This window comes from Balaenoptera ricei, chromosome 6, assembly GCF_028023285.1.
Source record: "Balaenoptera ricei isolate mBalRic1 chromosome 6, mBalRic1.hap2, whole genome shotgun sequence".
In the NCBI taxonomy this organism is placed as follows: Eukaryota; Metazoa; Chordata; class Mammalia; order Artiodactyla; family Balaenopteridae; genus Balaenoptera; species Balaenoptera ricei.
In genome coordinates, this window is record NC_082644.1 from 122,273,435 (window position 1) to 122,285,841 (window position 12,407).

Sequence of the window (12,407 nt, forward strand, 5' to 3'; positions counted from 1 at the left end):
TGTGAGCGTGTGTACGAGTCTCAGCGTGGACGTGTGTTTCAGACACGCAGTGGTGGACTCGTGCGTGGGCCCGCCTTTGGCTGCTGTGAGCATGTGTACAAGTCAGCGTGGACGTGTGTTTCCCTCTCTCCTGGAAGATGCCTCCGAGGGAAGCTGTGGGGCGTGTGTTCAACTATGGGAGGAGCTGTCACGTTACCTTCCGAAGTGGCTGCACCATCTGGCATTCCCACCGGGATGTGAGTTTTAATTTACACCTTTATTTGACCTTCTACTCCCTTGCCTTCCATGTTATCTAGAATTTTAGTTCCATCTTATTTTTTCAACGCACAAAATAATCATTTAGAAACATCGAGTAGGGACTTCCCTGGTGGTCCAATGGTTAAGACTCTGCGCTTCCACTGAAGGGGGCACGACGAGTTCGATCCCTGGTTGGGGAACTAAGATCCCACATGCCATGCAGCGAGGCCAAAAAAAAAAAAAAAAGCTTCAAGTAGAGGGACAGCATCATTGTGTGCTGTCTGCTCACAGCTGACTTGTGCCCCCTTGTCTTCCTGTGTCTCAGGCTCGTTTTGTGATGCAGGCTGTGGTCCACGTTGGTGGCTGTTTCATGTGCACTTGAAAAGAACATGTCAGGGCTTCCCTGGTGGCGTGGTGGTTAAGAATCCGCCTGCCAATGCAGGGGACACAGGTTCGAGCCCTGGTCCGGGAAGATCCCACATGCTGCGGAGCAACTAAGCCCGTGAGCCACAACTACTGAACCCGCGTGCCGCAACTAATGAAGCCCACGTGCCTGGAGCCTGTGCTCCTCAACAAGAGAAGTCACCGCAATGAGCAGCCCACGCACTGCAACGAAGAGTAGCCCCCACTCGCAGCAACTAGAGAAAGCCCACACGCAGCAACAAAGACCCAACACAGCCAAAAATAATAAATAAATTAATTAATTAAATAAAAAGAGAAAAGAACATGTCTTCTGCTGCCGGTGAGGGGAGTATTCCGTACGTATCGATTAGATTCAGTTAGCTGATAGTTGTCATGGATTGAATTGTGACTCCCCCAAAGATAATGAAGTACTAACCCTCAGTAACTCAGACTGTGACCTTATTTGGAAATACGGTCTTTACAGAGATAAGTTAAAATGAGGTCATTAGGGTGGGCTCAATCCAATATGACCGGTGTCCTTCTGAAAAGGGGAAATGTGGACATAGACGTGCACAGAGGGAAGAGGACGTGAACAGGCCCAGGGAGAAGGATGCCACGTGAAGACAGAAGATCGCAGTGATGCGTCTACAGGTCAGGAGCACCTGATGTCTGGCAAACGCCAGAACCTAGGAAGAGGCCAGGAAGGGCTTCCCCCAGAGAGAGTGGCCCTGCCAGCACCTTGACCTTGGACTTTCATCCTCCAGAACTTTGAGACAATAAATTTCTGTTGTTTTAAACTTCCCAGTTTGTGGTACTTTGTTACAGCCACCCAGGAAGCTAACCCAGGAGAGGGGCTCAGTTCTCCTGCATGTTGCCGCCTCTGTGACTAGTTTGACCTTTACTGAGAGAGAAGTACCTAGTCTCCAACTGTAACTTCAGATGCATCTGTTTCTCCTCTCATTCTGTCACTTCTTGCTTTGTGTATTCTGAGGCTCTGTTGTTAGGTGCACACACGTAGGATTGTTATATCTTCTTGGTGAATTTACTCTTGTATCAGTGTGTAATGTCCCTCTTTTTTCTTGGTAACAGACTTTTTCTGAAATGTGCTTTACTTTGTCTGATATTAAACATCCTGTTTCTTTTCATTGGCATTTTTGTGGTATACATTTTTCCATCCTTTTACTTTTAACTAACCTATATTATATTTGAGTGAGTTTCTTAGAGATGGCATAGTTGGGTTGTAGGTATTTTTGTTTTTAAGTTTCACGTTGACAATAATGTAATTATGGATATGCTAGATATAAGTTGACCATTTTGTGTTTGTTTTCTGTTGGTTCTCTCTGGGTTTTTTGTTTGCTTGGTTTGTTTTTTGACCGTGCCATGCAGCATGCAGGATCTTAGTTCCCCAACCAGGGATCGAACCCGGGCCCCCTGCGTTGGGAGTGCGGAGTCCTAACCACTGGACCGCCAGGGAAGTCCCAGTATTCAATTTGAGTTTATCTGTTGTGATGCTGACTCTCTTTATGGTTTTAGTGGTTGTTCCAATCTACTTGGAATCAGGAGTTTGCTCTTTAATTGGGATGTAGAAACCTTACCACCCTGGAGGCCCCTTTGTGGTTCCCCCGTTACCTCTGCGTGTGCTGGACACGTCACCAGACGACATCATAACAAACTTCCTTTCAGCGGCCGAACGTGTTTGAAGAACTCGAGGAAAGTGTTTACCGTTTCTGTTGCTGCCCCTCCCTGCTGACCGCCCAGGTTTCCTGACACCACCTCCTTCCTGCCGGAAGAGCTCCCATCGGCATTTCTGTTAGAGCAGATCATTTTCACTGGATATAGAACTCCCGACTGACTCTTTCCTTTCCCCCAGCACTTAAAAAATGTGCTACTTCTGGGAGTTCCCTGGTGGCCTAGTGGGTAGGACGCCACGCTTTCACTGCCGGGGCCCGGGTTCAATCCCTGGTCAGGGAACTAAGGTCCCTCAGCGCACCCAAAAAAAAAAAAAAAAAAAAAGTGCTACTTCCTGTGGCCTCCGTGGTTTCTAATGAGGAATCTGTAGTCACCACAGGCTGCTCCCCTGGGGCCGAGGTGCATCTTCTCACTGCTTTCAGGTTTCTCTTGTCTTCAGTTTTCAGCACTGATTTAGATGTGCCTGGGTGTGGATGTCCTTGAGTTTGTCCTTTTGCTCAACCTCTTGAATCTGTAGGTTTGTATCTGTAGGTTTATACCCAAATTTGGGGACGTTTTCAGCCATCATTTCTTCAAATCGCTTCCTCCTCTCCTTTTGCGCTTAGACCTTTGCTTGCCGTCCCACAGGTCCTTGAGGCTCTGATTTTCCTTTACCTGATCTTTTTTCTCTCTGTTCAGGTTGGACAATCTCTGTTGTCCTGTCTTCAGTCAAGTTCACTGACTCTTTTCTCTGACTTCTCCACCCTGCTATTAAGTCTGTCTGGAGTTTTAAATTTTTGGTTATTTCCCTTTTTTGTTTCTTTGCTGAGATGTTTATATCTTAATATCCACTGCAGAATGTGTTTGACTGCTCACTCAGGCATTTTATAATAGCCACTCTGTCTCTGTCAGGTAACTTCAACATCCTTGGCTTCCCTTGAGTTGAACGTTTCCCAGCTCTTCGTGTGCTGGGTAACTGTAGGTTAGATTCTGGACGTTGACTTCATCAGGTCTGGGTCTGGTTAGGCTCAGGCTCACGTTCCCACTGCCACCCGTGGGCTGGATCCCCCGTCAGCCCAGCCCCCAAAGCCACGCTCTTTCGGCCGGTCCTGCCTGCTGCTCTGCAAGCTCACCAAGCCTTGGGTCTGATCCTTAGGAGCAGACCGGCAGCTCAAGGGTGGTCCTGGGCGTCACAACCACTTCACGGGCTGTTTCTCAAGCTGCTCCCTCTGGTCTGGCTGCTGGCTCCCCGTCTGGCCTCCAGCCTGAAACCTGGCACTCCTGTTAACCCTGCCCTGTCGTGCCCCTCCTTAGTCTGGCCGTGCCTGGGGCCACACCTGGGGCCACACAGCCCCCGGCGATCACCCGGCCTCTCCGCACTCACTCAGCTTCCCGAGTCCCCTTTCCCGACCCCATGGCAGGCTGGCGGCTGTGCCGCGTGCAGGCCCAGGAACTGAGGGTGGGCACTGGTGAGAGGTGCCGGTACTGGGGGCCCCAGTGCTGCCGCCGCCCCTGCCCCGCCTGCCATGGCGCCCTTTTCAGAGCCCTCGGCTGCCCCGTGCCTCTGCTCAGGTTTCTGGCCACACCTCCGGAGGAGCAGGGCCTCGAGCCAGCTCCCCACCTGCACCCACCTCCCACGGAGCTCGGAGGCTCAGGCGTGCTTGCTGCCCTCCGTCAGACCTCAGCTCGCGTGCTCTGGGGATGGGGCTCCTCTTCCAACCCCCGTCTCCACGCGCTCTCCCTCCGCCTCCCGGGCCTCCCCGTTCCTCTGGCACGTTTGTTTCTCTGCTTTTTGTCATCCGCTTCCCAGTTCTCACACCAGCTGGGCCTGGTCCAGCCTTCTTTCCGTGGGTTAAGCATTTAGTTCCAATCATCCTATCTCTTCTCTGTTGGCTCCCTTCTAATTTTTTGATTTCTGCATGTTCTTGGCTCCGATTCCGCTGCTTTTGTTTTATAGATTTTGTAGGTTTCCTTGATGGCTTTAAATTAAACATATCCCCAGTCTTTTCCAGAAACCGCATCACCTTGCAGCTACCCCAGAGCAGTGGTGTCCGTGGGGTTTCCTGGCTCCTGTCTGAGGCCGAGCCTGGGCTCCTGGCTGCGGTTCCAGGCGGGTTCCGGGCAGACTGCTCGGGCTCCGCTGCTGTCGGGCTCCTTTCCCTGTTCTCACCCGCCCAGTGGTTCGGAGACAGACCCAGGGGCCCAAGCTTCCCCGCTGCAGCAGTGGGGCCGGGGCTCTGTCCTCGGGGCGCAGCTGTGCTACTGGCTGGCTCCTCCGGGGACTTTGCCCTCCAGTCCGAACTCCTCCTGGGTCAGCTTCCCCGATCTCGTGTCTGTACCCGGCCCTGCCCAGCCCGTCTGCCTGCGGCCAGCTTGGCTCCGACCCCGCAGGCGACTGGGGCAGCCTCTGCTCACCGCTGCCTCTGGCCTGGAGGAACATGCTGTCCCCCAAGGCCCGTCCACGTCTGTCTTCTCGACCGTCACGTTGGCGCGTGCCGAGCGTGGAGCCGATGGCAGTTCAGCACCATCACTCCACGTGCAGCCGAGCTGCATTTCCACCCTGGGGTGTCCCGAGATGAACAAGTGGGCCAGGTAAGCCCCCAGGATGGGCCTGGGCCAGGCCTGAGGGTACAGCTGGGGCCACCCCACCCCTCTGCTGCCACCTCTGCTCTGTGTCCACACTGTCACGTGCCAGGCCCCAGAGGTCTGCCCCTGCCCCTGCCCCAGCCAGGGCACCCCCTTGAGGACTCAAAGCCCTGAAACTGGCCCCCCCGCCGCCTGCCCCGCCACCCGCCCCGCCTGCCATCCCTGGTGCCTGGCAGCACTTGCCAAGCCGTGTGTCCCTCTGTGCCCCCTGCTGGCGGGGAGCGCACACGTGCCGGACGTGCTCTGGAGTCTCTGCGCTCAGGGACTTGTCCACAGAGGCAGCAGGGGCGGCGGCTGGGGACGCAGACTCGCGTCCCGCTGCCCACTTCAGGGCAGCTCCAGCGTGTGGCCTGGGGCACCCGCCCCGTCCAGCAGGCACAACGAGGGCCCGTATAGATGCCATGCCCCTCCCTGCACACACTGGATGCCACGCCCCTCCCCGCACAGACTGGTCGGCACTGTGCTGTTGCCAACTGTTTATTCAGACCCTGAACAGGTGACCAGTGACATGCAGGTGCCCTGGGCCCATGTCAGCCTGGCCTGCAGCAGCCTGACCCACATCTCGACCCTGACGCTGGGAAGTTCCCAGAGGAGGGAGCCTGGGCTCCCTGGGCAAGGCTGGGCCCAGCAAACACCACCAGGGCCCCACAGGGCTGGCCGAGGAGAAGGTGTTGTGCAGACTGTCCCAGAGCCCAGGCCCAGGGGAAGGGGGTGGGTGAAGAGCGGGGGCCCAGTGTCCTGTGCAGCCCAAGCCAGCCAGAGACGGCCCCGGCTGCCCAGGGCTGAGTGTCACAGCTGTGGGAGGCGGTGTGCGTGCACGAGCGTGGTGGGGGCCGGCCCCCCCCCCCCCGTGGCCCCCGTCCTAAGGCATTTCTGCAGCAAGCTTCTCTGCCCCCGCGCGCTCTGGGCAGCAGCTCAACCCCCGGAAAAGGGCCATGGGCCTCTGTAGCCTCCTCGGTGGGTCCCAGCGCCCCTCAGCGCCTCTGGCTGGCGAACCAGGAGAAGAAGGGGCGAAGGCGCGGGCGCGGACGCGGGGCTTGGCAGACACGCACCGTGCGTGGCGAGCGCCAGGCTTTGATGGTGGCGTCGTCGCTGGCCGTCAGCAGGAGCTCCTGCTCCTGGGGGCTGAAGACCACTGAGTTGACCACGTCCTGGTGCCGCAGCTTGGCCAGGCAGATGTTGTAGTGGCGGTCCCAGATGTAGCCGTGCCGATCCTCCGCCCCACTGCGAGAGCGCCTGGGATGAGCCCCCGCCCGCCCACTGGGGCCCCTCCCCACCCGGCTCCGCCCCCGGACCTGGCCACGAAGTCCCTGCTGACGTCCAGGAAGATGAAGAAGCACTCATCATTGGGCGTGTAGGCGCGGTGGGCGCGCAGGGCCCGCTTCACCTCCCGCATGGTCTTGAGGTCAAACACCAGCAGGTCGATCTCCTCCGCGATCGGCGGTGGCTGCATGGGGTCGGCCACCACCGAGCCGCTGGGCCAGGCGCGGCTGTTTACGTACAGGTACCTGCGTGGGCACGCTGCTCAGTAGGGGCCTGCGGACGCCCCCACCCAGGCTGCCAACAGAGGCCCACCTGTTGTCGGGGGACAGGCCCATGCCGATGATGTGTCCGTGCACGTCGATGACGTGGTCAAGTGCGTCGAAGAAGGCGTCGGAGCCCCGGCCCTCGCCCAGCACGGGCCCCGCCGTGGTCATCTGGTGCGGCAGGATCTGCTTGATGCCTGTGGGGGCCGGGCGGGCAGCGCCTCGGTGCCTGGGAGCGCCCAGACGCCAGTGGCGCCGCCGGCCCTGTGCCCCCGGATCTGAATGTGCGCCCCGGGGGGCTGCACAAGTGCTCACCCCCAGGGCAAACGGAGGAAGGGACTCTGCGCACAGACTGGCCCCGCCCCGCCCTGGGAAGCCTCGCCCGGGCCCCTCACCGATCTGGTGTGGTGAGTAGGTGAAGCAGCCTGTGGTGAAGATGAGGAGTTTGCTGCCGGCGGCGGCCGAGCCGCGCTCGGGGGGCTTGGTGTGGCCCTGGGCCAGCAGCTCGGCCGCCTTGGTCTCCAGCGCGCACTCTGACGGCTGGGGCTGGGCCCGGCCCTCCAGGAGGCGCCGCAAGCCCTTGGTGCGGGCCGGGCCCGGGTCGACCGCCGGCTCCTCGCTGTCGCTGCTCAGGTCGAAAACACAGCCGGGATCCGCGCCAGGGGCGCCGGCGTCCAGCAGGAGCTCCGGGCTGTCAAAGCGGCTGCAGTCGGCCACCATGACGGTGCGGATGGTGCTCGCGTTGAGGTTCTGGATCTTGAAAAGCCGCTTCACCACGTTCACGTTCTCCGACTCCACGTCCTGGGGGCAGGAGCGCGGCGGTGGGCATGGGCTGCTGGGGGCCGCCGCCGGCCGCAGGGCCCCCCCGCGCGCACCTGAAAGGCGTTGTTGAGCCAGAGCACAGAGCACGACGTGATGTCCCCAATGCGGTGCAGGTTTCCCGAGATCAGGCTGGTGTCCGTGAGCCAGCAACCGAACACGTCGTAGGGCTTGTTGCGCACGCGGGACAGCAGAGCGAAGGTGTCTGGGGGGAGCAGCAGGATGGGGCGAGGGGGGGTGGGGGGTGGGGGGAGGAAGAGGAGCTGGAGGGATGGGGTGGGGTTGTCCAGGCAGGGGGCGGGGCTGGGCATTAGGGGCGGGGTTGTCCGGGCAGAGATGGAGCAGGGGCCTGGGTGGGACGGCCCCGGTGGGAGGGCCGCCCAGCCTCGGCCCAGTCTCACCTAGGCTGATGACAGCGATCTCGCCCGAGGAGGAGTTGTGGGGCCCCAGGAACACCCCGGATGCCAGCAGCAGAGAATCATCCTGGTTGAACTGGGAGAACTGGGTGTAGCTCCAATTGTAGGGCCGCATGTCTGCGCTGTGCAGCAGCGAGATGGTCAGGTCGTTGTTCCAGATCTGCATGGGGGGGCCAAGCAGGTGTGCCTCGTGATCCCGCCCTGCACGGGGCCCCTCTCCTGGTTGGCTCGGCTGAGCCGGTGCTTGGAAACCGCCATCCGGTGGGGGCCCCTTGTCTTTGGCTGTCAGACCGCCGGAGGGATGTGAGTACGCGGGGCTTGGGGCCGGCTCTGGAGCAGCTGCGAGCAGGACCCTCTCTTCTCTGTAGGCAGGTAGGGCCACCCAGCCCCAGCCTCCCAGCCCAGGTGATCCAGGCCAGTGGTCCAGGTCCCGGGCCTCCCCATGCGGACGCAGCACACGGGCCGGCTGTCACTCGTGGCCTGGCCCTCTCTTCCTACAGGGTTAGACGCTCTCACCTTCACGGTGCAGTCCTTGGAGCAGGAAGCAAACTGGTAGCCCGAGTGGGAGAAGCTAAGGTGCAGGACCTGGTCGGTGTGCTCCTTGAGAGTCTGCACCTCCACGCAGGGCACTGTGTCATAGAGCCGCCGAAACTCCTCGTACCAGGATGTGGCCGCTGTGTGTGTGTGGGCGTGTCACACCGGGGCCCCACGCCTCAGAGCCAGGGCCCTGACAGCCAGGGGCCAGCCCTGCCCACCCTTTGGCCTCCCTCCCAGGCCCTGCGTTTTGAGGCACAGCCTGGCTGTCCTCGACCACCATGAGGACCAGTGGGCTTCACGGCGGAGTGCAGGTGCTGACCTGGGTGTCGGGGCACGTTGCGGGCCACCTGGTAGTAGCGGTAGAACTGCTCCCTCCACAGGAACTCGTCCCGGGACACGGCCTGCCATTGGTGGCACACCAGCCCCGCGGCCAGCACGTCGGCCGGGCCCAAGTTCAGGAAGATCTGGTAGACGAGGCTGTCGGGGAGCAGGGGTGTGCCCCCCTCGTCCATCGTGACATTCTGCCCAGGCGGCCCTGAAACCCATGCATGGTCCCCTTAGCCGCCAGTTGGACCAGGGAGGACACCAGCCCCCAGGCCCAAGGAGAGGCGCAGGGGCCTGGGGCTGAGCTGAGGCAGCCCACCAACTGCCCCGCTGGGAATTCCATTGGACTAAGCATGTGCGGAGAACCCCCCTGGCCAAGGATCCAAGAGCTTCATCAAGCCTCCTGGACAGCCATGCTCCTCGGACCCCACACTCCTGAGGGTCCCCCCCCGGAAAGGCCAAGTGATCCCCGGAACAGGCAGCTTCCCGGCCTGGTCCAGCCTGAGGTGGAGCTGGCGGCGGGCCCTGAGACCCCAGACCCACCCTCACCCCAAAAGGCCCCCTCCTCAGGACAGGCCTTCTGGGTGGGGCCCTCTGACCCCCCCCCCCCTCACAGGATCCCAGGGAGTCATCTGGCTGGCAGGGCTGGTGACCGCTCGGAGGCCGAGAAACGAAGGGTCGGTGAAGCCTGTGCACCCTGCCTCTCTGACCTTGCTGCCCCAGGCTTCGGAGCTGTCAACATGGGACAGAGATCCTTCTCAGGAGAGACTTGGGGCCGGCGGGACGAGGGCCAGCCCGCCCGCCCCAGACGCCGCCAGGGACACCAGCCGGCCCTGGCCTCTGCCCTCTGGCCTAGGGGAGCCCTGCCAGGTGGGCGACGAGCCAGTGCGGCCACTGCCGGGTGAGCTGGGGCCGGGGGCCGGGGGGCCGGGCCGGGGATCGGGGCGGGGTGACGACGCTCCCCGGGGCCAGGGCGCTGGGGTCCGGGCCGGGGTTCGGACATGGCTGGTGTCGACGCTCCCCGGGCCGGGCGCACTCACCGCGGCCGCCTCCGCCCGGCTGCGCTGCCCCCGCCCCGGCGTCAGGCCTCTGCCCGCTGACCCGCTTCCGCCCTCCGTCGCCGCTCCGGCCGCCGCGTCTCTATGACCGAGGCCGCCAGGCCAACGCCACGAGCCCCGAGGCATCGATGGCCGTCGAGGGCCGAGCCCGGCAGCCCGCGTTGGCTGTTACTGCGCCTGCGCCTCAGTCCCCGCGGCCCGGGCGGTACTTCTTTGTGCGCCTGTGTTTGCTCGGTCTCGCCAGAAACAGCGCCCCTGGCGGCCGGGAGGGGCGGCGGCCGAGCGCCGTGGGTCGTGGGCGGGGCTGCGGGCGAGGCTCGAGATCTCCGGTTCGAGACTTGGCTCCGGCGCTTCCCAGTGTCGGGCGCAAGTGTTCTTCGCTGTGGGGATAAGACTAGTTCGTACTTCAAGGAGCTGTTGGCAGCTTAAGGGAGATGAATGTGCAAAGGGATGAGCACCAGCCACACTGGAAGTCACGTGGGGGCTTGTGGGCAAGAAGCCAGAGGTCAACTCGGACTTTGTACACAGGACATGGCGACAGGGCCCTGCCGAGAAGTGCAGGGTCGAGGTCAGATGTCCAGGGTGAGGCTGAGTTCGTGAGGAGGCTGGGGCAGGGGCCGGGGCCGGGGCCGGGGATGGGGGTGGGGGGGGCGGTCCGTTGGCTTGGCCCAGGGCCGGGGAGGTGGGAGGATGGACACAGACAGCACTGGACAGCGGACTCCGACCCGGGACTTGACCATCCTGCCCTGCGCCTCCCCCAGGCCTGTCACTGTCGCTGCCGTCGCCATGCTGACCCCCAGGACGGCATCCCTCTTGACTCTGCTCCTGGCCGTCGGCTCCTTGGGTCAGAGGGCTCAGAGACCCCCTCGGCCCCCGTCCCCCATCAGCACCATCCAGCCCAAGGCCAACTTCGACACTCAGCAGGTAGACTTGGAGGAGCTGGAGCAGGGGCTCGCCCAGCTTGGCAGCCCCCGTCCCCGCATGCCCTCACGTGGCCTGTTCCCAGTTTTCAGGGACCTGGTTCCTTGTGGCCGTGGCCTCCTCGTGCCGCTCCCTGCAGGAGCAGGGCCACCGGGCTGAGGCCACCACACTGCATGTGACTCCTCAGGGTGCAGCCATGGCTGTCAGCACCTTCCGAAAGCTGTGAGTCCCGGCACGGAGCCCCGCCCCCACCCAGCCCCCCGACTCCCACCCCAGCCCCCAGCCCTACCCCTGCTGCAGCCTGCGTCCCTGCGACCAGTGTCCCGGGAGGCCCCACCCAGTTTGGGGTCCCCAAGCCTGCTGTGCCTCCTCCCACCCCGAATCCCCAGGGATGGGATCTGCTGGCAGGTGCGGCAGCTCTACGGTGACACGGGGCTCCCAGGTCGCTTCCTGCTCCAAGGTGAGGCGTGGGCCACTGGGACAAGGGTGCAGGGCTGGGGCTGAGGCTGACCGCCCACCTGGCTCTGCCCAGCCCGAGGCGCCCGAGGGGCGGTGGACGTGGTCGTTGGGGAGACGGACTACCGGGGCTTCGCCATCGTGTACCTGGAGCGGGCGCGGCAGCTGTCGGTGAAGCTGTACGGTACGTCCCCGCGGGACCGGGTCTGCACACCCGCAGGGCCGTCTGGGTGGGCCCGATGGGCACATGGACCCTCCCCTCCCTTTCCCCTGCCCTTGCCGTTAGGCCCAGATGTGGGGACAGAGAGGAGACCAGTGGGGGGTGGGCAGGGGTCAGATCGCAGCCCCCGGCACACAGCCCAGCTCCCAGAGCGCCCTGCCCGCCCAGCCCGCACCCACCCAGCGGGCGCCCAGGAGCCCTGTGTGTCCCGCACGCAGCCCGCTCGCTCCCCGTGAGCGAATCATTCCTGAGTGTGTTTGAGCAGCGGGTCCAGGGTGCCAACCTGACCGAGGACCACATCCTGTTCTTCCCCAAGTATGGTGAGTGTCCCTGCATCTCCCCGCGGTCCACCTCGCCCTCCCCCGTGCCCCATCCCTGCCACCCCTGACCCCGGCCCCGGCCCCCAGGTTTCTGCGAGGCCGCGGACCAGTTTCACGTCCTGGACGGTGAGCGGGCAGCGCCGGCAGGGTAGTGTGGCAGGGGGCTGGCAGCCCGCGGTTCCCTCCTGGTTGAGTCTCGTCTGTGCTGCAGAAGTGAAGAGGTGAGGCCGGCGGCAGCCCTGCACCGAGAAGCAGCCAAGGCCCTGGAGGTGGCGGCAAGCGCCGCCCCCCTTGCTGAGTGGGGACTCTCTCCCGTCCGCCCCCGAAGCTGCGCCTCACCCCCAGGAGCTCGGGGCGCTGCCTTCATTAAACGCTGTCAGTCTCAGCCCCTGACTTCTTCCTTTCCACACTGGACCCGGCCGGGGTCTCTGCCCACCCGTCATCTCACGGACACATGGGGCTGCTTCCCGGGTGGGCCAGGAGGGCATCGGCTTGTCTCCTGGTGAAGAGCCCTCCCCAGGGGGGTGGGGGTGGGGAGTGGCTCCTTCTCAAGGCCTAGAGTGCCCAGACTCCCCGACCCCAGTGTCCCCTCCTCTGGCCATCGCGCTGTGGTCACCCTTGTCTTTCCTGCTCCCTGACTCTGTGCACGCCTGCCCTGCTGGCCTCGCTGGGCTGCCCCGGGTGGGCCCAGGACCTGAACTCGCCTTGTCCAGACACATTGGCCTTTCCTAGAGGGATGCGGAACCCGCCCCTCAGGTCCTTTTTGTCGCCTGCTGACCACTGAGCGCCCTCCTGGGAGGCAGGGGCCCAGAGTCCCGGGGGCCCTGTGGCCAAGGCAGGACAGGCCCTTGGGGAGG

At 62.6% G+C, this 12,407-nt stretch overlaps 2 protein-coding genes across 5 annotated transcripts; one reads left to right on the forward strand and one right to left on the reverse strand.

The window, feature by feature from the left end:
- Positions 1 to 5,414: 5,414 nt before the first annotated feature.
- Positions 5,415 to 9,776, reverse strand: FBXW5 (F-box and WD repeat domain containing 5). Of its 3 annotated transcripts, none has more exons than XM_059926087.1 (9): positions 9,616 to 9,776; positions 8,571 to 8,786; positions 8,231 to 8,388; positions 7,700 to 7,874; positions 7,355 to 7,503; positions 6,875 to 7,280; positions 6,529 to 6,676; positions 6,249 to 6,443; positions 5,415 to 6,177 (listed from the first exon to the last, which is right to left on the reverse strand). In XM_059926087.1, exons 2-9 carry the CDS (start codon positions 8,761 to 8,763, stop codon positions 5,928 to 5,930), a joined length of 1,674 nt encoding a protein of 557 aa, XP_059782070.1. In that variant the 5' UTR covers positions 8,764 to 8,786; positions 9,616 to 9,776; the 3' UTR covers positions 5,415 to 5,927. The 3 variants fall into 3 exon arrangements, with proteins under 3 accessions (XP_059782070.1, XP_059782068.1, XP_059782069.1); XM_059926085.1 differs by having other exon boundaries at positions 6,249 to 6,461; positions 9,616 to 9,774; XM_059926086.1 differs by lacking the exon at positions 9,616 to 9,776 and adding an exon at positions 9,286 to 9,601 and having other exon boundaries at positions 6,249 to 6,461.
- A 16-nt stretch (positions 9,777 to 9,792) lies between these two features.
- C8G (complement C8 gamma chain) lies at positions 9,793 to 11,935 on the forward strand. Of its 2 annotated transcripts, XM_059926089.1 has the most exons (8): positions 9,798 to 10,201; positions 10,395 to 10,557; positions 10,640 to 10,776; positions 10,944 to 11,014; positions 11,087 to 11,194; positions 11,449 to 11,550; positions 11,638 to 11,676; positions 11,762 to 11,935. In XM_059926089.1, the coding sequence occupies exons 1-8, from the start codon at positions 10,068 to 10,070 to the stop codon at positions 11,773 to 11,775; spliced, it is 768 nt and encodes a 255-aa protein (XP_059782072.1). In that variant the 5' UTR covers positions 9,798 to 10,067; the 3' UTR covers positions 11,776 to 11,935. The 2 variants fall into 2 exon arrangements, with proteins under 2 accessions (XP_059782071.1, XP_059782072.1); XM_059926088.1 differs by lacking the exons at positions 11,638 to 11,676; positions 11,762 to 11,935 and having other exon boundaries at positions 9,793 to 10,201; positions 11,087 to 11,546.
- The last annotated feature ends 472 nt before the right edge of the window (positions 11,936 to 12,407 follow it).

Coding starts and splice junctions, on each gene's coding strand:
- C8G (XM_059926088.1), top strand. CDS start 10,068: ATGAATGTGCAAAGGGATGAGCACCAGCCACACTGGAAGTCACGTGGG. Junction 10,202..10,394: donor CCGAGAAGTGCAGGGTCGAG/GTCAGATGTCCA, acceptor CGCCTCCCCCAG/GCCTGTCACTGTCGCTGCCG. Junction 10,558..10,639: donor CCAACTTCGACACTCAGCAG/GTAGACTTGGAG, acceptor GCCTGTTCCCAG/TTTTCAGGGACCTGGTTCCT.
- FBXW5 (XM_059926085.1), bottom strand. CDS start 8,763: ATGGACGAGGGGGGCACACCCCTGCTCCCCGACAGCCTCGTCTACCAG. Junction 7,504..7,699: donor GATCGCTGTCATCAGCCTAG/GTGAGACTGGGC, acceptor TGCTCCCCCCAG/ACACCTTCGCTCTGCTGTCC. Junction 7,281..7,354: donor GGCTCAACAACGCCTTTCAG/GTGCGCGCGGGG, acceptor TCCTGCCCCCAG/GACGTGGAGTCGGAGAACGT.